The sequence below is a fragment of the Oryctolagus cuniculus genome, chromosome 16 (genome assembly GCF_051225735.1).
Source record: "Oryctolagus cuniculus isolate XC-2025 breed Fujian yellow rabbit chromosome 16, ASM5122573v1, whole genome shotgun sequence".
In the NCBI taxonomy this organism is placed as follows: Eukaryota; Metazoa; Chordata; class Mammalia; order Lagomorpha; family Leporidae; genus Oryctolagus; species Oryctolagus cuniculus.
The window spans coordinates 1,326,908-1,348,070 of NC_142882.1; the positions used below are offsets into that span (position 1 = coordinate 1,326,908).

General features: G+C 72.4%; 2 protein-coding genes across 3 annotated transcripts; one reads left to right on the top strand and one right to left on the bottom strand.

Annotated features, from left to right (window-relative positions):
* Nucleotides 1-1,849: 1,849 nt before the first annotated feature.
* LOC149121385 (uncharacterized) lies at nucleotides 1,850-3,799 on the bottom strand. Its single transcript, XM_089316293.1, has 3 exons — nucleotides 3,769-3,799; nucleotides 2,804-3,691; nucleotides 1,850-2,109 (listed from the first exon to the last, which is right to left on the bottom strand). The coding sequence occupies exons 1-3, from the start codon at nucleotides 3,797-3,799 to the stop codon at nucleotides 1,988-1,990; spliced, it is 1,041 nt and encodes a 346-aa protein (XP_089172419.1). The 3' UTR covers nucleotides 1,850-1,987.
* Nucleotides 3,800-3,978: 179 nt separating this feature from the next.
* MAP2K2 (mitogen-activated protein kinase kinase 2) lies at nucleotides 3,979-18,230 on the top strand. 2 transcript variants are annotated; one of them, XM_070058587.2, is made up of 11 exons: nucleotides 3,979-4,267; nucleotides 7,185-7,395; nucleotides 9,636-9,782; nucleotides 12,328-12,405; nucleotides 13,218-13,269; nucleotides 13,350-13,474; nucleotides 14,000-14,213; nucleotides 14,962-15,026; nucleotides 15,594-15,655; nucleotides 16,359-16,404; nucleotides 16,571-18,230. In XM_070058587.2, the coding sequence occupies exons 1-11, from the start codon at nucleotides 4,176-4,178 to the stop codon at nucleotides 16,679-16,681; spliced, it is 1,203 nt and encodes a 400-aa protein (XP_069914688.1). In that variant the 5' UTR covers nucleotides 3,979-4,175; the 3' UTR covers nucleotides 16,682-18,230. The 2 variants fall into 2 exon arrangements, with proteins under 2 accessions (XP_069914688.1, XP_089171406.1); XM_089315280.1 differs by lacking the exons at nucleotides 13,218-13,269; nucleotides 13,350-13,474; nucleotides 14,000-14,213; ... (2 more) ...; nucleotides 16,359-16,404; nucleotides 16,571-18,230 and adding an exon at nucleotides 12,934-13,017 and having other exon boundaries at nucleotides 4,021-4,267.
* The last annotated feature ends 2,933 nt before the right edge of the window (nucleotides 18,231-21,163 follow it).

A 21,163-nucleotide genomic window follows, 5' to 3' on the forward strand; every position in this document is an offset into this window, starting at 1 on the left:
TTCACGAGTTCTCTGTTGCAGAATTCTTCTTTTTTTTTTTTTTTTTTTTTTTTTTTTTTTTTTTTTTTTTGACAGGCAGAGTGGACAGTGAGAGAGAGAGACAGAGAGAGAAAGGTCTTCCTTTGCCGTTGGTTCACCCTCCAATGGCCGCCGTGGCCGGTGCACCACGCTGATCCGATGGCAGGAGCCAGGAGCCAGGTGCTTTTCCTGGTCTCCCATGGGGTGCAGGGCCCAAGCACCTGGGCCATCCTCCACTGCACTCCCTGGCCACAGCAGAGAGCTGGCCTGGAAGAGGGGCAACCGGGACAGAATCCGGCGCCCCGACCGGGACTAGAACCCGGGGTGCCGGCGCCGCTAGGCGGAGGATTAGCCTAGTGAGCCGCGGCGCCGGCCGCAGAATTCTTCTTTAAAACAAGATTTATTTACTTGAAAGGCAGAGAGCAAGAGCGAAAGAGGGAGAGAGGGAGAGAGGGGGAGAGAGAGGAAGAGAGAGGGAGAGAGGGGAGGAGAGAGAGGGAGGGAGAGAGAGGGAGAGGGAGAGAGAGAGAGAGAGGGAGAGGGGGGAGGGAGGGAGAGGGAGAGAGGGAAAGACAGGGGTGGGGCTCCCACCTGCTGGTTCACTCCCTGCACGCCCACAACATCCAGGCCTGAGCCAGGCTGAGGCCAGGAGCTCCATCCGGGCCTCCCACGCGGGTGCAGGGCCCACGTGCTCAGGCCGTCCTCCGCTGCCCTCCAGGGCACACTGGCAGGGAGCTGGATGGGCCGGGACTCGAACCCGGGCCGCGGCAGGGGCCGCCAGCATCCGAGAGGCCTGTCCTGAGAGTCCCGGGGGGGGGGGGGGCGTGGTGTCCACACCTCGGCCGCAGAGAGCCTCCTCGGCCGTGTCCCCTGTTTGGACAACCCGCTTGAGTGCAAGCCGGGGGCAGGACGGCTGGTGCGGGGCCTGGCGCGGCCCTGCCCCGTGGCGGGCGTGGCCGTTCTGTCGGTTGCTTCGTGGCACAGGTGAGAGCGATAGTGTTCCTGGTGCCGGGCGAGATAGGCGCCCACGGCACGGCAACCCTGGCTCGTGCCTACGTGAGATAAACGTGACCTTGGACCGAGGCTACCGAGAGCCGTTAGACGCGCGTTGGCCGGGAGCACCGGGAGGCAGGCGCGGGTCTGCACAGCCAGGGGGCAGGAGGCCGGGGTGTGCCGGGCAGGGACACGCTAAGAAGGACTGATCTTTTTTTTTTTTTTTTTTTTGACAGGCAGAGTGGACAGTGAGAGAGAGAGAGACAGAGAGAAAGGTCTTCCTTTGCCATTGGTTCACCCTCCAATGGCCGCTGCGGCCGGCGCACCGCGCTGATCTGAAGCCAGGAGCCAGGAGCTTCTCCTGGTCTCCCATGGGGTGCAGGGCCCAAGCACTTGGGCCATCCTCCACTGCACTCCCGGGCCATAGCAGAGAGCTGGCCTGGAAGAGGGGCAACCAGGACAGAATCCGGTGTGCCGGTGCTGCAAGGTGGAGGATTAGCCTAGTGAGCCGCGGCGCCGGCCAGGACTGATCTTATTTAGCTGAGTGGCACGGTGACACACAGGGAGGGAGGCACAGGTCGTCCACCGCTGGGCCACTCCCCAAACGGCCGCAACAGCCAGGGCTGGGCCAGGCGGAAGCCAGGAGCCGGGAGCTCCATCCGGGTCCCCCACGCGGGTGCAGGGCCCAAGGACTCGGGCCATCGTCCACTGCTCTCCCAGGCCACAGCAGGGAGCTGGACCGGAAGTGGAGCAGCCGGGACTCGAACCGGCGCCCACGTGGGATGCAGCCCTGCTCTACCCACTGCCCTAACCAGACCCCTAACTCCTTAACCACCCACCCCCTCCTTGTCTTTTAATTTTCTTTTTCTGTGCATTTTTGACGTCTGTGGGGGGAGGGGAGGGAGAGAGAAGACACCCGAGAGGGCAGCCCCAGGTCCCCGGGCCGGCACCGTGGTGCGGTCACCTCGCCGGCATGTCAGCAGCGCGGGCCAGGGTCTCGGCTCCCGTGTCCACGCGTGGCCCGGCCCTGGAGAGCATGTGGGGGCTGGGCCGGCAGAGGTGCGCACGCGCGCTCTCTCTCTCTCTCTGTCGCTCTGCCTGTCCAATAGATGGAAACAAGAGGACGTCTCCCGGCACGCGGCGACAGCCCGGGGGGGGGGGGGGGGGCCGGGGAAGGCGGGGCAGCACCAGAGCCGGGGCGGGGGGTGGCCCTGCGTTTGCCACCGGCGTCCAGCGACGGCAGCTTGGACAGCTCTGTTTCTCTGGAAGACCAAGGCCCGGGACACAGATCTTCCTTCTGCCGGGTCGCTCCCCAAATGCCTACAACAGCCAGGGCTGGGCCGGGCGGAAGCCAGGAGCCGGGAGCTCCGTCCGGGGCGCCCAGGTGGGTGCAGGGGCCGTCCGTGTGGCCCCCTCAGGGGTCAGCAGGGAGCCTGGATACAGCCCAGGCCCTCGGGAAGGCCATGCGGGAGCTGGCCTGGGGCAGAGGTTACGGCTTTGCATCTTTGAGTCTCGTTTTGCAATTATGTATACCCATCTGGACCGTGTTTAGACAGTGTATCTCCGGCGGCCAGCCCACCCGCACCCGCCGCCGCGGGTTCAGGTCCCGGCCTGCTCCCGGCTCAGGCACCGGAGGTCCGCCCAAGTGCACGGTCTCTGCCACCCCCGCGGGAGGCCCGGGTGGAGCAGCCCCCTGGGGAGTGACCCAGCGATGGAAGACCTCCCTCTCCCCCTCCCCCTCCCCTCTCTCTACCTCTCAAGTAACTAAAAATCTTAAAACAAACCAACCAACCAACGCTCCGCCCATCCCCGCGGCTGCTGCCCGAGCCGACTCGGAACTGCAGGGCAGCGCAGCTGGCACTCGGCGTCCACTCCCCCAAGAGGCCACAGCAGGAGCCCCGGGAGGCGCTCGCACACCGGCCACCCCAGCGGTCAGCACACCCAGCCTGCAATGCAAGGCCACAGTGACCCCTGGTGTGCAGGGGCTGTGCGGAGGCCGGGCAGAGGCCACTAGGGGTGAGGGTCGGGGTGGGGGGCAGAGCCCACAGGAACCACTGGGGGGGCACACAGACCCCGCAGGGCCCACTCCCGGGGGGGACAGACCCCGCAGGGCCCACTCCCGGGGGTCGGACCCTGCGATGCCCACTCCCGGGGGACACACAAACCCCGCAGAGCCCACTCCCGGGGGAACACAGACCCCGCAGGGCCCACTCCCGGGGGTCGGACCCTGCGATGCCCACTCCCGGGGGACACACAAACCCCGCAGAGCCCACTCCCGGGGGGGACACAGACCCCGCAGGGCCCACTCCCGGGGGGGGGACAGACCCCGCAGGGCCCACTCCCGGGGCTCGGACCCTGCGATGCCCACTCCCGGGGGGGGACAGACCCCGCAGAGCCCACTCCCGGGGGTCGGACCCTGCGATGCCCACTCCCGGGCGGACTGCGGGCCCGGCGGCGGGTGGGGGTCGCGGGGCTGGGGAGGGGGCGTCTCCCGGGGCAGAGCAGAGGTTCCGGAGGCCCGGGGCTGCCGGTGCTGAGACCGGAAGTCCCTCCGGGCAGCGGCCCCGCAGCTCCCCCCGACGGCCGCGCGCAGTGGCTCCCACGATCCGCCCCCACGTGACCTCTCTCCGCCGGACGGGGTGGCCGAGAGCTGGGCTGAATGAGGGGCTCCCCGGGCTCACTCAGCTCCGGCCCGGGACACGCAGCGGGCCGCCCAGGCCCCGGGCCCACCTGTCCACTCTCCTCTGCCCTCGTCACCGCCTCCCGGCGCGTCGCGCCTTCTGCGCATGCGCACTCCCGCGCCCCGGCGCGGAAGCGAGCCACTGCGCACGCGCCGGCCGCCGCCGCCCGGACTCCGCCCCTTTGCCCCGGGGGCGGGGCGCTCGGGCCGGGGCGCGCGCCGCGGCGGGGGCGGGGCCAGGCTCACTCTCGCGAGAGGCCGGCGCGCGATCCCGCGGCTGCGCCCGCCCCTCCGCCGGCCTCCCCGGGCTCCGGCTGCAGCGTCAGCCTGGCTCGGGCCTCGGCGGCGCCTGCCCGCTCGCCCGCCTCGGTGTCGGCCTCCCCCGCCGCCCCCGGTGCCGGGCCGGGTCGCGTCGGCGCCGCCCGCTCCGGCCCGCCCCCCTATGGGCCCCGGCTGAGGCGCCGCCGCCGGCCGCGGAGCCCCGATGCTGGCCCGGAGGAAGCCGGTGCTGCCGGCGCTCACCATCAACCCCGCTGTCGCCGAGGGCCCGTCCCCTACCAGCGAGGGCGCCTCCGAGTGAGTGGGCGGGGGGCGCCGGGCGCAGGGCGGGGGTCCCGGACGGCGGGGGGGGCGCAGGGGCCCCCGAGGGCGGGGGGCGCCGGGGCGCAGGGCGGGGGTCCCGGACGGCGGGGGGGGCGCAGGGGCCCCCGAGGGCGGGGGGCGCCGGGGCGCAGGGCGGGGGTCCCGGACGGCGAGGGGCGGGCCCTGCGGGGCAGCGCGCAGTGGTCGGGGCGTAGGGGCCCCCGAGGGCGGGGGGCGCAGGGCGGGGGTCCCGGACGGCGGGGGGGGCGCAGGGGCCCCCGAGGGCGGGGGGCGCCGGGGCGCAGGGCGGGGGTCCCGGACGGTGAGGGGCGGGCCCTGCGGGGCAGCGCGCAGTGATGGGGGCGTAGGGGACCCGAGGATGGGGGTCGCCGGTGCGCAGGGCGGGGGTCCCGGACGGCGAGGGGGGGCGCAGGGGTCCCCTAGGGCGGGGGTCGCAGCGGGGGCGCAGAGCGGGGGTCCCGGACGGTGAGGGGCGGGCACTGCGGGGCAGCGCGCAGTGGTGGGGGCGTAGGGACCCCCGAGGGCAGGGGGCGCCGGGGCGCAGGGGGGGGGTCCCGGACGGTGAGGTCCGGGCGAGGGGCGGGCACTGCGGGGCAGCGCGCAGTGCGAGTCCTTGAGCGCCCCGAGGGCGGGGGTCGCAGCGGGGGCGCTGAGCGGGCGGTGAGGCCGAGGGCAGCCCCCCTGGGAAGCCACGGCGTTGGGGGTCCCTGCGAGGCGGGATGCTTTGGGGAGATGGGTGGGGCCCCTGGGTGACAGGTGGAAAGGTCTTGGGGGACCCCGCGGGGTCGGGATGGGGAAATGGGAGGGGTAGCCCGGACTTGAGGACGGGCTGGGGGGGGGTCTCCGAGGCCAGGGGCGGGGGAATTTGGGGGTGGGGGTCTGGGGGCCGAGGAGCAGGGGGCAGGCTTGGGGTCTTGGGGAGAGGCCCTGGTGGGTGCCCCGAGGCCGACCTGGCAGGTCCAACCAGAGTGACCCCCTTGCCACAGCCGGGCACAGGGCGGGGGGCCGCGTCGCGTGTCCCCGGAGAACGAGTGGGACGGGCGTGGGCCCCTGCCCTGTGGCCGCCCCCACGCTGGCCGTGGCTGCCCGGGCCCCAGTGGTGGCAGAGCCGCAGCGCTCGGCGGGGCAGGTGGGCGGGCAGCGGCTCCCGCGTGGTCTCCTGCGCCCTGGTCCCCGTCCCTTCCGCCTGGGGTCCCAGGGTTGTCTTCCGGACATGGCCGCCGTGGTGGCCGCCTGCCTGCCACGGAACGTGGCCTTGTCGGTGCCCCACGCGGCCTCCCGGCCCCACAGGGACACCTGCTTCCTGGGGCCTGGGGGCGGGGCCTGATGGGAGGGAGGCCTGCGGGTCTCCCGGCCGTGAGCAGGGGTCCCGCGTGGGTGGGGGAGGCGGTGCCTGAGGACCCCCTTTCTGCCCGGGGCACCTGCCGAGCCCCGCGCTGGGCAGGCACCGGCGCTTGGCGGCTCTTCCAAGTTCGGGAGCGCTCTGGCGTCGCGGGCACGCGGGGCGCAGACACGGGGGTGGGGAGGCCGCGTCGCTCGCCCCTTGGAAATGATCGGATTTTCGCTGGCTCTGATCAACCGCGCTGTGGCCGAGCCGGGAACTGGTGCTTGGACGCCCGTGCCGAGTCCAGCCCCGGCTTCCCGGTCCCCTGCTCGTCCTGCGCACGCGCACCTGGGGGCAGCAGTGCGGGGTGGTGGTGGGGTGTCCCAGGTCCTGGCCCTGCCGCCCGCGTGGGAGACCCCGTGGAGCTCCGGGCTTTGGCCGGGCTGCTGTGGGCAGCTGCCTCTCTGTCTCTGTCTCTCTCTGCCTTTCAAATGAACAAATAAAATTTTTAAAATTACCTTTGCCTGTTTTCCTTTTTTCAAGAGTGGGCCCCAGGAGACGGCGTGGGGGCTTGCGGCCGTTCTCCCCGGGAGCCCCCGGGCCGGCCCTGGGTGCCCTCGGCTGCAGCGTCCTGCTTCCTGCCCCAGGGCCAGGTTCAAAGGCAAATTCCCTGAGGACCGCGTCCCCGACTCCCTGACAACCCCCTGAGTGACCCCTAACCCACAGTGGCCACGGCTGGCTGCGAGGTTGCCGGGTCTGGGAGGCCAGGCGCGCGGGTTAAGGGTCCGCCTGGCGCAGGACCGGGCCCTCGGGGCGTCCACGCCCGCGTCGGAGGCCTGGATCTGCCCAGGCTCCACGGGCCCTGCTCCTGGGCCCGGTCCCCATTTCCCCCATCCACCCACGCAGTCTGGAGGCCCCCAGGGCTCTCCTAGTGCCCCCCCACCTGCGCCCAGGGAGAGGCGTTGGGTTCTGGGGTGCGCAAGGGCACGCATGCGCCTTTCCTCGCTAGGTCACTAGGCCAGGGGACCGTCTGCGTCATCCCTCCCCGCTCCCTGGCCGGCCGCGTGCCCGTCCTGGCTGGGGTGGAGTCGGTGTGTGACGCGCGCACTTGTGTTTGAGAGGTAGACAGCAAGCAACACAGACACATACCCCACCCGCTGGCTCACTGCACCAGCCAGGAGCCAGGGACTCCATCCGGGGCTCCCGCGTGGGCGGCAGGGACCGGGACCACCCGCTGCTTCCCGGGGTGCGCGCACGCAGGGACCGCAGCCACCCGCTGCCTCCCGGGGTGCGCGCACGCAGGGACCAGGGACTGGAGCCACCCGCTGCCTCCCGGGGTGCGCGCGCGCAGGGACAGAGCCACTCGCTGCCTCCCAGGGTGCGCGCACGCAGGGACCAGAGCCACCCGCTGCCTCCCGCGGTGCGCGCGCAGGGACCGGAGCCACCCGCTGCCTCCCGGGGTGCGCGCACGCAGGCACCGAAGCCAGGCCCTGCGCCCCGGCACTCGGCTGCGCGCCCGGCGTCCCGCGCGGCGGCCCCGCTGACCTGGCCCCCGGCTGTCCCCAGAGCGAGCCTCGTGGACCTGCAGCAGAAGCTGGCGGAGCTGGAGCTGGACGAGCAGCAGCGGCGGCGGCTGGAGGCCTTCCTCACGCAGAAGGCCAAGGTCGGCGAGCTCAAGGACGATGACTTCGAGAGGATCTCGGAGCTGGGGGCCGGCAACGGCGGCGTGGTGACCAAGGTGCGGCACCGGCCCTCGGGCCTCATCATGGCCAGGAAGGTGAGCGGCGCTGGGGCGTGGGAGGGCACGGCGAGTATCTGGGAGGTGAGTCCCCCCCCCAGGGCTCCCTGGAGTGTGCGCCTGCACCAGAAGAGGGGAGGAAGCTTGGGGCCCGCCTTCTGGGTGTGCAGGCCAGGCCAGGAGGGCGCAGCTCGCGACCCCACACATTTCGGGGGGCACCGCCGTCTTTCCCCGAACACCTTCACCCGTCGGGAGAGGCCCGCCCAGCCCCGGAAGGCCGGCTGCGTCGCCGGTGTCTTGTGGGTTAAGTGTCCGTCACAGCTCCAGCCTGGCCCGGGGGTCACCGACAGCCCCCAGGCTGGGGAGCCTGCCTCCCCCAACCCGGACAGCCACCCCGGCCCCAGCTCCCGAGGCTCCGGGCAGCCAGGTGGGGGAATATCCCCCCACTCCCCGGGGTGGGGGGAGACGGGAGCAGGGACCGGCTGGGGGCCATGACTAAGCTCGTGGTGGGGACTCTGTGGTCAGACTGTGCGCCTCTCAGGCGTCTTCCTCCCACCACACACGGCTCGCTCTTCCAGGAAGCCCACCGCCCTGCGGCTGGGTGAGGTCCCGGCCTCCGGCTGTGTTTCCCGGGGATGGGAGGCCTGGATCCTCCTGGGGTCTGCAGCTTGCCACCTGCTCCCACAGCAGGACAGCCAGGACCCTCCTCCACCCTGCCCCCGAACCCCCACCCAGGGCACCTGTGGGACCCCCTAGGACGGCGCTGGTCGGAGAGCGGTGGGCACCGAGGCGTCTGGGGCCAGCGCCGCGGGAACGGGGCTCCGGGAGGCGGGGCCCAGGGGCTCCGCGTAGGGCTGCGTGGCCAGGCGAGCTCCGTGTGGCCTCGTGGCCTCTGGCTCCTCCACCGTGTAAGGTGTCGCCTTTGAGGGTGAGGGATGGGGGGCGCAGGGGCCCCCTCTTTTCGCGTCTGTGATGGATGGATTGATTTGAACCGAGGATCCACTGGCTCGCTCCTCAAACGGCCCCGACTGCCAGGCTGGGCCCGGCCGAAGCCGGGAGCCTCACCCGGCTGCGTCCACGCGTGTGCGGGGGCCGGGCGCTCGGTGTCCTCTGCTGCTTTCCCAGGCGCCTTGGCAGGGGGCTGCATCCGACGGGTGCCCGTGCCAAGTCCGTGCCGGGACTTGTCGGCCCCCGGGGCACCTTACCAGACCTGCACAGACCGGCAGCTGGGCGCCCACCGCGTGCTGGCGTCACGCAGGTTATCCCATGCGCGTGCAGCACGACGGGCCTTGTAGAAGGCCCGAGAAGACTGACCTCTGGGTTTTAATGAATTAATGTGTTTATCTGAGAGGCAGAGCGCGCGTTGGCTCCGACCCCTGGGTCCCTCCCGGATCCCTGCGGCGGCCGGGGGCTCCATCCGGGTCTCCCACGCAGGTGCAGGGGCCCCCGCCCCTCCGCGGCCCCTCCCTGGCAGGGTCTGCGCACGCGCAGGAAGCAGGGGTCAGGGCGCGCCCGCTGCCAGCGCCGTCTGCGCCCACGTGTGTTTCCCTCCCTCGTGGCAGAGAAACCCTGGCCTGGCCTCTGTGCCCCCTGCCGCAGTCACGTGACCGCAGCCACGGCCGCCTTGCCAGAGCTGGGCCCGGGGCGGCGCCGCCGGCCCGGACCTGTGTGCTCACGCATACCGGGCAGCCCTGCCCCCCGGGCCGGCTCCGGCTCCCGGGTCTGCCCAGCGCGCGCCTCACGCACACACAGTCACCCGCCCAGCCGTGGCAACCCCGGCCCGTGCCCGACTCGGCTCCCCCGCGCATGGGCGGTGGTGGGAGCCGTGGGGGGTGCGTGAGAAGCAAGAACCGGAGGCCGCGCCTGTGTCAGGGGGGCTGGGGATGCCGCCCGGGGTCCTGTCGGGCGCTGCCAGCCCCTTGCTGTCCCGGGCCCGGCCGCCGCCCTCCGCCCCACCTTGGCGTCCCCCGAAACGCCCACCCCGCTGCAGCCCCGGCGTCACCCCTCACTGCCGGCACCCGTGGCTCTCTGTCCCTTCCCCCGGCCGTCCTCCCCTCCCCCCCACCTTGTCTCCACCGGGCAGGGCCTGCCTCTCTCCCAGCCGCTGCCGGTCCCCAGGGCCCGTTCTGGGTCACATCGGGTCCCTGTGGCCACCCCAGCCCCAGCTCGGCCGCGGGCTCCTGGCGCCCCCTGGGCTTGGCCTGCGGGCGTGCACTTGGCCGTGACCGCGGGGCTCTGTCCTGAGACAGCCGTGCTGGGCGCCGCCCTGTCGCCCACAGCTGATCCACCTGGAGATCAAGCCGGCCATCCGGAACCAGATCATCCGCGAGCTGCAGGTGCTGCACCAGTGCAACTCCCCGTACATCGTGGGCTTCTACGGCGCCTTCTACAGCGACGGCGAGATCAGCATCTGCATGCAGCACATGGTGAGGGCGGGGCCGGGGCCGCGCGGAGGCGGAGCTACAGGGCGCAGGACGCAGCTGGGGCCCTCCCCGAGGAGGCGGAGCTACAGGGCACAGGACGCAGCTGGGGCCCTCCCCGAGGAGGCGGAGCTACAGGGCACAGGACGCAGCTGGGGCCCTCCCCGATGGCCACCCACCACGGCCAGGGCTGGGCCAGGCTGGAGCCAGGAGCCCCACGTGCGCCCCCACGCTGCCTCCCAGGGCGCATGCGCGGGGGCTGGGGCAGACGCACGCAGCCAGAGTTTGAACCAAGGCCCAGGGAGGGGTGCGGGTGTCCCGGGGGGGTCGGGCGCTCTGCCAGGTGCCCGCGCCCACTCTGCTCGCCGCTCGCCATCAGCAGCCGGGGCCCCGTCTCTGCGTGGTGGGCTGCACGGCCTTTGCGCCCATTCGCGGCAGCGCCTGGTCCTGCCGCGCGCCCCCTCGGGGTCAGGTCCCACGGGACCTGGTTGCTGTTGGCCTGCGGGCCTCTAAAGGGGGGGCTTTTTACGGTTAAGACTCACTGGTTTGAAGGGCACATGACAGAGAGGGAGAGAGACAGAACCTCCCTCTGGTTCACCCCTCGGACGGCCACAATGGCCGGGCACGGCCAGGGGCTCCGTCGGGTCTCCCGCGTGGGTGGCAGGGTTGGGCCGCCTTCCCAGGGGCCTTAGCAGGGAGCTGGGTCCGAGGCGGGGCAGCCAGGACCCCAGCCAGCGCTCACAGGGGACGTGGGGCTTTGTAAAAGGCAGGCCTCCTGCCCGCCCCCGGCCCAGACCTGCGGGGTTCCGCGCAGGGCGGGGCCCGGGCCGCGCCTCTCTGTGACCCCCACCCCCCACCCCACGCTGAGACCAGCGAAAGCAGAAGTGGTCAGGGCTGCGGGCCCAGAGGAAGCGCCCGGGCCCCGTGAGCGCCGGGCGTCAGGTGGGGGCTGCAGGCCCCTTGCAAAACCCGGGCGCGGCGGCTGCGGGAGCGTCTCGCGAGCGCGCCGTCCCCCGGGACACGGGTGTCGTAACGCGGGCAGGAAGTGGATTTGAGCAAGATCCCGCCCTCACCGGGAGGGGGCATCGCGCTGGTCCCAGCTGCCCCACAAGGTCAGCGCGGGCGGCACCCCCTCCTCGGGAGTGAGCCAGTGCGCCCCCGGCACCCCGTCTGTCGGAGGGGCCGGGGCGGCCTGAGTGTGTGCCCCGGCATTGCGGGCGGTGACCGCATGGACGGGAAGACGCCCCGGTGTCAGCCCCTAGGGAAGGACTCGGTAGACGGATGGTGCAGGCTGGGCTGCTGGGGCCGGCGCTGGGGGCCCGCGGTCACGCTCTCGCCCCCCCTCCCCCCGCCGCTGCGGCGGCTCAAGTCCTTGTGTCCCTGCCTCCCCGTTGGGGACCTGGATGGAGCTGGCCTGGCCTGGAGAGTGACCCAGCGGATGGCAGCCCCCCGCCCTGTCCCTGTACATCTGTCTCTGCCTCTGTGGGGGGGGAGGGTGACGCCCCGTCGCCCCTGGGCTGAGCAGTCCCCTGAGCTTCCCACCTGCACCATGGGCTGCTGCGCCGGGAGAGAGGGGCAGAGGGAGGCGGCCAGCTCCCGGCCACCGTGTGGTCGGCCCCCACGCCGCTGAGGGGGGCCACGCGAGCTAGCGCAGGGACGCCCGTGCCCCGCCCTCGGGTTCCCGCTCACGGGACGGTCTGTCCCCCAGCCTGCCGCAGCCCACCGCCTGCGCCCGCAGCTCCTGGCGAGGGCCCTGCTGCTTCCTCCCCAGGGTGGGAGCCAGGAGGAGCCCCGCCCCGCCCTCAGGCAGGCCTCGCTCTGTCCCCGCGGGGAGCGGCGTCCCTGGCCGAGGCGTCCGTGCTCGGATCGGTGTGCGAATGCCGACAGGGGTGATGGTGACCTCGTGAGCAGCGGGTCTGGGGGTTACCCCGCGTGGCCACGTGGAGGTGCCGCTGGCTTTTCCCGGGGTCCAGTGAGGCGGCAGAGGGCGGAGCCTGCGGGGGCAGGGGCGGAGCCTGCACCCGGGGGCATCCGTGGGGGCGTGATTAGGAAGGGACCCAGCCCCAGCGTGCACACAGCTCACCCTCTGGGGGAAGGGGAGCTGCCCGGGGCTCCCTGGTTGGTTTACGGAAGATAACACTCTGTAGTCCACCTCCCGCGAGGATGCGCCTTCCAGGACCTGCGACACACGCAGGCGTGGGGGGTCAAGGCCCAGCTGCGGCCACGTCCTGGTGCTGTAGCCCAGGGGCGGCCCTGCCCCTCAGGGGAGCCGGCCACGCTCTGCGCTGTCTCGGGGGCGCTCCTGGCGTGGGGGGCGGGGACGCTGGGACGTGCGGGCCCGACGGGCTCCAGCTCCCAGGCCCAGACCTGCTGCTCCCCGCACGCCCCCTCGGCTTCCTCCCTGCGCCTCCACGGGAAACCGAGACAGGAAGTAGCCGGGACACCGCGAGGTCCACAAGGGCCCACGGCCCCGGTTGTGCCTGGTCGGCCCCGGCCCGAGCGTGGCAGCCTGGCCACGGTCGCAGGCCCCCGTCCCCTCCTGTGCCCCCAGGACGGCGGCTCCCTGGACCAGGTGCTGAAGGAGGCCAAGAGGATTCCGGAAGAAATCCTGGGCAAAGTCAGCATCGCGGTGAGTCCCCGGGCTCGCTGTGGCCTGCCGGCGAGGGCAGCCAGGGCCGACTCGGGGCCACGCGGCCGAGCCAGTGCGTCGTCCCTTGGGTGCCGGGGCCGTCTGCCAGCGAGCGTGGGGTCTCCCAGCTCTTGAGATGGCGCTGGGCCCCCGGGGCGGGCTCTGGGTGGAGTGGTGGCACCCACCCCAGTGCCCACTCCATCCTGGGGGGGGCTCTGCCTGAGTGCTGGGGAGACGGCGCCCCCTGGGCTGCCGTGGGCTGGCCCGAGCCCGGCGGGCGGGCAGGCCGCACAGCCCCTGCCCCGCTGTAGCCCCTGGGACCCAGCTCCCGCCGGGCAGACCAGCGCCGGCCCCGCCGCGGGCGGCTGCGGGTCGGGAGTTGGTGCGCATGCGCGGGTCTACAGGTGCGCCTCAGGAGTTGGTGCGCATGCGCAGGCACCGCGGAAAGGGAATCGTAAACCGAGTTCGTTTGGGTGCAAAGATTTTTCTTTTTTTTTTTGACACCCATACACGCGGGATCTCCCACAGTTCCCGGTACACGGCTATCCGGAAAAAGCTACGCGTGCATTTCACGAAAACTTTTTGCACCGAAATAAACATCTTTGAATGCCATTTGTCGGTTTTTTCTTTTTGCTAAGAGGTAGAGAGGTAGAGTCTGGTGGTTCACTCCCCGCGTGTCCACACGGCTGAGGCTGGGCCAAGGCCAAAAAGCCCGGAGCTCTGTCCAGCTCCCCTGCTCCGGCGGGAAGTGGGGCGTGGGGCCAGCCGCCAGGCCCGCGCTGCCCCCGCTGACCCCCGCTGTGCCCCTGCAGGTCCTGCGGGGCCTGGCCTACCTCCGGGAGAAACACCAGATCATGCATCGAGGTGAGGGCCCGGGCGGAGCCGGGCCGGGCGGGGGAGGGGGCGGGGAGGGGCGGGGCCTCACCCTCGCTGTGCGCCCTCAGACGTGAAGCCCTCCAACATCCTGGTCAACTCCAGGGGCGAGATCAAGCTATGCGACTTCGGGGTCAGCGGGCAGCTCATCGACTCCATGGCCAACTCGTTTGTGGGGACTCGGTCCTACATGTCTGTGAGTGCCCGCCGCCCCGCCCGCGGGCTGCCTTCCGCGGCCGGTACCCGCTGGGGCTGGTGTTGCCGAGCGCGCCTGGGCCCTGGCTCGGTGGGAGGCGCGGCCCCGCGCTCGTCCCCGGGCCCTGCGCTCGTCCCCAGCGTCCCCCGGGCCCCGCGCTCGTCCCCGGCGTGCCCTGCGCTCGTCCCCGGCCCCGCCGCGCTCGTCCCCCGGCCCCGCGCTCGTCCCCGGGCCCAGGGCGCCAGCTCATGTCCCAGGCTCGTCCCCCGGCCCCTCGCTCGTCTCCGGGCCCTGCGCTCGTCCCCAGCGTCCCCCGGGCCCCGCGCTCGTCCCCGGCGTGCCCCGCGCTCGTCCCCGGGCCCAGGGCGCCAGCTCAGGTCCCAGGCTCGTCCCCCAGCCCCGCGCTCGTCCCCCAGCCCCGCGCTCGTCCCTCGGCCCCGCGCTCGTCCCCCAGCCCCGCGCTCGTCCCGGGGCCCCGCGCTCGGGCTCAGGCCCCTCCGACACCTGCCTCCCCGTCTCCGCCAGCCGGAGCGACTGCAGGGCACGCACTACTCCGTGCAGTCGGACATCTGGAGCATGGGCCTGTCCCTGGTGGAGCTGTCCATCGGCCGGTACCCCATCCCCCCGCCCGACGCCAAGGAGCTGGAGGCCATATTCGGCCGGCCGGTGGCGGACGGCGCCGACGGAGAGCCCCCGAGCACCTCGCCGCGGCCGCGGCCCCCCGGACGCCCCGTCAGCGGTACGGCTCGCCGGGCCCCGGGGCAGCTGCTCCGCTCTGGCCCGCTCCCGCGGCACCTGTCCCCGGATGGTCCTGCGCCCGGGGACAGAGCGGGCAGCACCTGTGCCGGCCAGCCCGGCGCTCAGCTGGCCCCCAGCCCCCGGGGCTGCGCTCCCACGTGGCTGTTCAGGCCACGCCCTCCCGGGGAGCCCCGCACGTGGGGGTGTGGCTCAGCATTTGCTGGACCCGTCCCCGCTCGCGGCGCGGGGTTCCCCTGTGTGGCGGGGCCGTCTCTGTCCCCTTCCTGCGCCATCCTGCTGGAGCTGCACTGCGCATGCGCCCGGTCTTTGTTCGGGCCTCGCCCATTCCCCTCCCAGGTGTCTTGGCCCCTTCCTGTGGCCGGAGGCGGAGTGGGGGCGCCAGGCCCCGCCTCCTGAAGGCCCCGCCCCCAGCTGTGCCCCGCCCCCGTGCCCGATCAGGACGGCAAATGTCCAGCTGGGTCCCGGCAGGGGTCAGCCGCCCTCGCCAAGGTCACACTGCTGCCCTTGCTCGCGGCCAGCCCGGTGCCAAGCGTGGGCCCGCTCGCCAAGGCCACGTCCCCCGGGCTCAGCGTCGCTGGTTTGGGGGTTCTGGGTGTCTTTCCGCGTTCTCACTGGGGCCCCAGAGGGAGGCCTGCTGCTGGGCGGGGCGGGGCGGGGCAGGCGCCGGCTCAGCCGCTGCGACCCCTGCGACCCCTCCCGCTTCACCTGCCTCTGTCCCCACCGTGCAGGTCACGGGCTGGACAGCCGGCCGGCCATGGCCATCTTCGAGCTACTGGACTACATTGTGAATGAGGTGTGTGTGGGCCCCGGCGTCCACGCCCCGCCCCCGGCATGAGGGGAGGGCGGGGAGGCGGCCAGCCCGGACCCTGGACCTCCCTGTGGGCCGTGTCGAAGGCTGGGGCCCAGCCCAGCTGCCCTGGGTCCTCAGTGGCCCCTGGGCGCGGACAGGGAGGGCAGGACGGGTGTGGCCGGGCGTGGGTGGCTCGGTGATGACACAGCGGGCGGAGTGGCTCTGGTGGCCCAGCTGCACCTGCCCAGGGCCCTCCACCCCTGGGTGGGCAGGGCTGACCCCTGACCCCGTGCCTTGCGAGCTGCTTCCTGGGCCATCGCTGCTTGGGGGCGTGGGGGGGGGGACGCCGAGACCGCGTGGAGCCCCTGCGGCCCCCGTGCGAGAGCACCCGAGAGAATTCTCAGGGACAGCGCGGGGGGAGTGGGGGTCCCTGGGGCCAGCCAGGGCGGGGGGAGTGGGGTCCCTGGGGCCAGCCAGGGCGGGGGGAGTGGGGTCCCTGGGGCCAGCCAGGGCGGGGGGAGTGGGGTCCCTGGGGCCAGCCAGGGTGACCCCGTGTCTGCTCCTCTACAGCCGCCTCCCAAGCTGCCCAGTGGGGTGTTCACCGCCGACTTCCAGGAGTTTGTAAATAAATGGTGAGACACCCATGCCGTGCCCACCCGGAAGCCAGACCTCCACTTGGGCCTGGGCCACGGTTTCCTGGGGGCCATTCCAGCTCACCCCGAAACCCAGGGTGAACCCCGAAACCCAGGGGGACCAGGGTGTCGGGCTCTCAGGAGCCGCCTTGTCCCCACCTTGTCCCCCTGCAGACGGAGCTCTGTGCCCGCTGTGTCCTGTCCCCGGGGTCCAGCGCCCCCAGGTTCCCCACACCCTGCCCGGCAGGTTCTCCAAATTCAGCCTGGTCCTCCCAGGGGGCCCTGTGCCCGTGGGCTGGGACCAGGAGGGACCGGCCGGCCCCTGTATGTCCTGGTGGCCACACGGCCCCTGTGACGGGGCCCTGTGCCCGTGGGCTGGAACCAGGAGGGACCGGCTGGCCCCTGTATGTCCTGGTGGCCACACGGCCCCTGTGACGGGGCCCTGTGCCCGTGGGCTGGGACCAGGAGGGACCGGCTGGCCCCTGTATGTCCTGGTGGCCACACGGCCCCTGTGACGGGGCCCTGTGCCCGTGGGCTGGGACCAGGAGGGACCGGCCGGCCCCTGTATGTCGCCTGCGCTTGGGGATCTGGCTGGGAGGGGTTCCCCCCTCCACCCCAGGGGCTTCCGGCCGGCGCACAGAAGGGCAGAGCTGGGGCTCGAGCCCCCGCAGCCGCCGCCTGACCCTGGCCGCGCCCTCCCCAGCCTCATCAAGAACCCGGCGGAACGCGCAGACCTCCAGATGCTCATGGTAAGCCGCTCTGGGTTCTGCGGGGCTCGGGAGGGGGTCCCGCCAGGCCCCCCGCTGCGGGGGGGGGAGGGTGCGGAACCGCGCCTGTGGGGCGTGCGTGGCTGGTGGAGCTGCGGCGCCCGGGAGACCCGGCCTCGGCCCGCGGTGACCGCTGTGTCCCTTGCAGAACCACGCCTTCATCAAGAGGTCCGAGGTGGAAGAAGTGGACTTCGCGGGCTGGCTGTGCCGGACGCTGCGCCTGCGGCAGCCCAGCACACCCACGCGCGCGGCCGTGTGAGGCGGCCGCGCGCCTCCCCGCTCCCGGGCGCGCTGGCTGCGGGAGGGGCCGCTGCTGGCCGTGGTCTGGACCTGCTTACGTGGGGTTGCACCGAAACAGGCAACGCAAAGGCACAGCCGGCGTGCACCTCTCCTTCTGCGGCCGGCCGGCGGGGTGGGGGCGTCTGGGCCGCCTGGGGGCTCCGTGCAGCCCGGGCTGGGGGCGGCCCCTGCAGGTCCTGGCCCTCGGCGGGGCGGGGCGGGGCGGGGCAGGGAGGGAAGGGGTGGCCCTCGCCCCGCCCCCCAGAGGAAGTGCCCGGCTTCCACGCGCTGTGGTCACCAACCCAGCAGACCCCGGAGGAGTTTTCCATGCGCCGCCCTCTGAGTTACCCAGGACCCCTCGGGCCGTGCCAGCTCCCCTGGGGAGCGGGGGAGGGGCAGCTGGGGGAGGGGGGTCGGGCCCCCCAGGCCCGGAGCTGGGCGCCCCCGTCACCGCCCGCCCCGGCACGTGTCAGCGCCTCACGCCAGGACGGAGAGGAGCCGTGGGCTGTCCTTCCCCATTCCCTTCAGAGCGAGGCTTTCTGGAAACGGATCACGCCAGAAACTTCCAGACTGTTCCACGGCCTGCGGGCGTCCTCTGACCCCCTCCCCGTTCTCTGGGGTCACCCCCAGGCCCGGCCGCACCCCGTCCCGAGAGCCCTGCGCTCTGCCCACCTGGGGCCGCCGCCACCCAGCGCACTCCGGGCCCCGGTCTCACTGGGTGCCCAACAGGGCCCACGCCCTGACCCCAGCACCCCCAGCCACCACGGGCTGTCGGGGACCTCGGCGGCCGGCTGTGGCCTCCGGCGCCGCCCAGGTCGGCCACGCTCGGTTTCCCTGGGCGCCCGGCTGGGGAAGGAAGCCCTTGGGGGCCGCGACTCGGCTCGGCCCCTGTTCCCCGCCGAGACCTGGACGGCGCGCCCGGCCTCGGCCTGGCCTCCTGGCTGCTGCAGGCACTCGGGTCGGAGCCAGCGGGTGGGGGATCGCTCCGGCCCCCTCCCCTGTTGGGCCCTGTCCCCGGGCAGCGCAGGCAGCGGGAGCCGCCGCAGGGTTCATCCCGGGGTTCTCCCCAGGTCCGAGGGGACCCCCCCACACACGGCCTCCATCTTTCCCCCCGGGGCGGGGCAAATGCGGTAAACCCCGTCCTTCCCACCGGGACAGGTGTGGTGGACTCCGCCAGGTCACCCAGGTCACTCCCCGGATGCCACAGCAGGGCTCCCGCGTGGGTGCAGGGACCGGGGGCTTGGCCCCTCACTGCCGCCTCCCGGGGTGCAGGCGCAGGACTTGGAGCGGCTGGGCAGCTCAGCCGGGCGCAGGGCAGCAGGCCCCTGGTGCGTGTGTTTTAACTTTGGAAGCATTTACGTGCTGGGGGCTCCCCGCTGCCGGCCGGGAGGTGGCCGTGGGGGCCCAGCACTCGGCCCCGCCCCCACTGGGAGCCCCGATGCTGTAGCCGCCTGGAGGGAACCAGCAGGTGCAAGACCTCTGTCTCCCTCTCTAATTCTGCCTCTCAAATAAAATCGGTCTTAAACAAACGAAAGGCTTATTTATTTATTTATTTATTTGAGAGGCAGAGAGAGAGGGGCAAGGCTTCCATCCGCCGGGCCCTCACACCGCCCCCAGGCCGGCAGCGGAGAGGCCGCGACTCCCCCTGCGATGCCCGCTTAACCCACCCAGCCACGCCAGGCGCCCAGTGTGCTGTGTTTCCAATGCGAAGTCTGCCCGTGGACGCGGGACGATTCTACCCTCCTCGGCCACATCTGGGGGCCCCCGGGGAGCTCCTGGCGGGGGGGGGGGGGCGGGGATGCTGCTCCACACCCGCCGGCCCCGCCCCAGAGAGGCCACAGGGTCCAGGGGGCGTCCGGTGTGCAGAGCCGGGGACGGGGTGGGGGGGCCTCCGGCCCGTGGCAGCCTCGCTGGGCAGCAAATGGGCAGCACGAAAGCTTCTGGAAGGTGGGCACCTCGGAGCCTTGGAGTAGGAGTGTGTGATGGACAGGAAGCCAGGCGATCGGTCTCTCTCCCCTCCCTCTCCTCCCCCTCCCTCCTCTCCCCCTCCTCCCTCTCCCCCTCCCTCTCTCTCTCTCTCCTCCTCTCTCCCACCCTCCCCCTCTCTCCCCCCCTCTGTCTCTCTGTCTCTCCCTCTCCTCCCTCTCCCCCCTCTCCTCCCTCTCCCCTCCTTCTCCTCCCTCTCCCCCCCTCCCCCTGTCTCTCTCTCCCTGTCTGTCTCCCTGTCTCTCTCTCCCTCTCCCCTCTCTCCCTCCCCCCTTCTCTCCCTCTCTCCCCCCTCCCTCTCCCCCCTCTGTCTCTCTGTCCCTCTCTCCCTCTCTCTCCCTCCCCCTCTCTCCCTCCCCCCTCTCTCCCCCCCCAGGCGCCTGGGGTCACGGGGCGCAGGAAGCCGTGACTGGGTTTCCCAGAAGGCGGGGTCTGCGGGGAGCCTGGGGAAGGGGCAGGGCCTGGGCTCAAAATGAAACTGGCAGGGGCCTCCCCTCCCCCTGCCGCCCGCCTGGAGCTGACCAGGTGTGCAGGGGCCCTGCCTCGGAGGCCGCACCTGGGGCAGCCGGCCAGGTGGGAGGAGGCGGGCGCGGGCGCGGGTGCGACCTGTTCTCCGGCTGTGTGGCAGGCGCCGGCTGGCCAGGGAGAGGCCAGGGAGAGGCCGCGTGGGCAGGCTCGGGTTTCTGCCCAGGCTTCCCCGGGGGCGCGGGAGGGCGGCCCCCAGAGGGGGCCCCTGGAAGTCAGTGCAGGGGTGGGAGGGGTGGGGGAGCCCCGCAGCCAAGCCCGGCTCCCCCCATGCCCGTGACGCGGCCTGGCCTCCTGGTGGGGTACCAGGCCCGTCCGCCTGGCCCTAGCCCCGGCCGTGGCCTTGGACAGCCCGGTTCCCCGCTGGGGGCCGCCCCCCTGTGCCCCAGGACACAGGCAGAACTGGCTTGCCCGCCCCGCCTCATCCCCACATTGGCCGAGCCAGGCTCCCCCCTCCCGGGGCCCCCTGCCCTGGCCGTCTCCCCTGGGCACGGCTGCCCCCTTACGCGCCTCCAGACTTCGGGGCGCTCCACGGTGGGGGTGCCTGGCACCCCGCGGCTGGAGGCTGGAGTCGCAGCACCGAACCTAGAATGATCTAGAACCCTGACTCCCACGAGTCCACTGCCCCGCCCCCATGGAGAGCAAGCTCGGCCCCGAGCGGCTGACCTGTGTCCCTCAGGCCTGTGTCCCCGCCTGTCCCTGGGCCCTGTGGCCTGCTGCCCCTCCCTCCCGCCCGCCCTCCACTGAGTGACCTGCAGGGAGAATATCTGCAAACCAGGGAGAAGCCCCTGGGGGAGCCACGATATAGAAAAAGCTTTGATAAACCAACAACAATAAGGTCCAGGGGGAAAGGGGCGGGGCCGGAGCAGCTCTGTGGCCAACACAAGCGGCCAATCAGCTCCTGCCCCGCTGCTGGACACGGGGGTGGGGGGCCGGGGGCCTGAATTCCTGGCCACTGGTCCCGTCTGTCGGGGGCCGAGGTTTCGGCCTACAAGGCTGAACGCCCCTGTGTGCGGCGGTCACCGCGGCATTGACCAGGGTCAAGGGCTCAGGGGCTGGGGTGTGCTGGCTCCCTCTGTGCCCCCTCCCCCCACCAAGGGGGCGGCAGGCACAGGATCCAATCCCCCTGCCCCTGTGAAATAAGACCCCCCCCCCCAGCAGAGGGAGGCAGCCCTGGCCCTCCCCTCCCAGCCCTGGTCCCGCCCCTGCCGGCCTCTCCCTCCGGCCGGCCCCCTCATTAGAGGGGCGTGGCCTGAGTGGGCCCCACCTGTCTCTGGGAACCTCCCTGAGTCCCTGGTCCCCAGGCGGGGGGGGGGGGGGGGGGAGGGGCTGCCCCGGCAAGGTCGCCCGGTGGAAAGGCAGAGCGAGGGAGAGCGAGGGAGAGCGAGAGAGAGCGAGCGCTTCCATCTCCTGGTCCGCACCGTCCGCACACAGGAGCACCGCGCAGCCGGGAACACAGGCGCGGGCTGGGGGCGGGGCCTCGGGCGTCACGCCCAGGGGGAGACCAGACACAGAGGCCACGCGTGGGCTGCACCGCGGGGACAGGAAGGGGACGCGTGGCCGCCGGGGCAGGGGCCGGGGGTGACTGCTCCTGGGGACGGGGCTGCGGTGGTGTGACGAGAATGTTCCGGAATGTGGTCGCGGCGGCGATTGCGCAATCGAGAGCTGTACACCTTGAACAGGTGAACCCAGCAGGGTGTCAAGCGGCTTCAGACCCTGCGGGCGGGGCGCTGGGTGCAGCTGTTACGGCCGCCGGCGGTTGGAACGGCCACATCCCGTATCACCCAGAGCACCCGGTTCGAGTCCCAGCTCCGGCCTCTGACGCCGGCGCCCTGCGCATGTCCACCCTGGGAGGCGGCAGTGAGGGCCCAAGCGCTGGGGCCCCTGCCGCCCACACAGGGGACCCGGATGGAGCCCCTGGCCCCTGGCTTCGGCCTGGTCAGCCCCAGCG

Coding starts and splice junctions, on each gene's coding strand:
- LOC149121385 (XM_089316293.1), bottom strand. CDS start 3,799: ATGCGCAGAAGGCGCGACGCGCCGGGAGGCG. Junction 3,692..3,768: donor GCGCGACGCGCCGGGAGGCG/GTGACGAGGGCA, acceptor GCCGGAGCTGAG/TGAGCCCGGGGAGCCCCTCA. Junction 2,110..2,803: donor CGGGGATGGGCGGAGCGTTG/GTTGGTTGGTTT, acceptor TCTATTGGACAG/GCAGAGCGACAGAGAGAGAG.
- MAP2K2 (XM_070058587.2), top strand. CDS start 4,176: ATGCTGGCCCGGAGGAAGCCGGTGCTGCCGGCGCTCACCATCAACCCC. Junction 4,268..7,184: donor ACCAGCGAGGGCGCCTCCGA/GTGAGTGGGCGG, acceptor GGCTGTCCCCAG/AGCGAGCCTCGTGGACCTGC. Junction 13,475..13,999: donor GGACTCGGTCCTACATGTCT/GTGAGTGCCCGC, acceptor CGTCTCCGCCAG/CCGGAGCGACTGCAGGGCAC.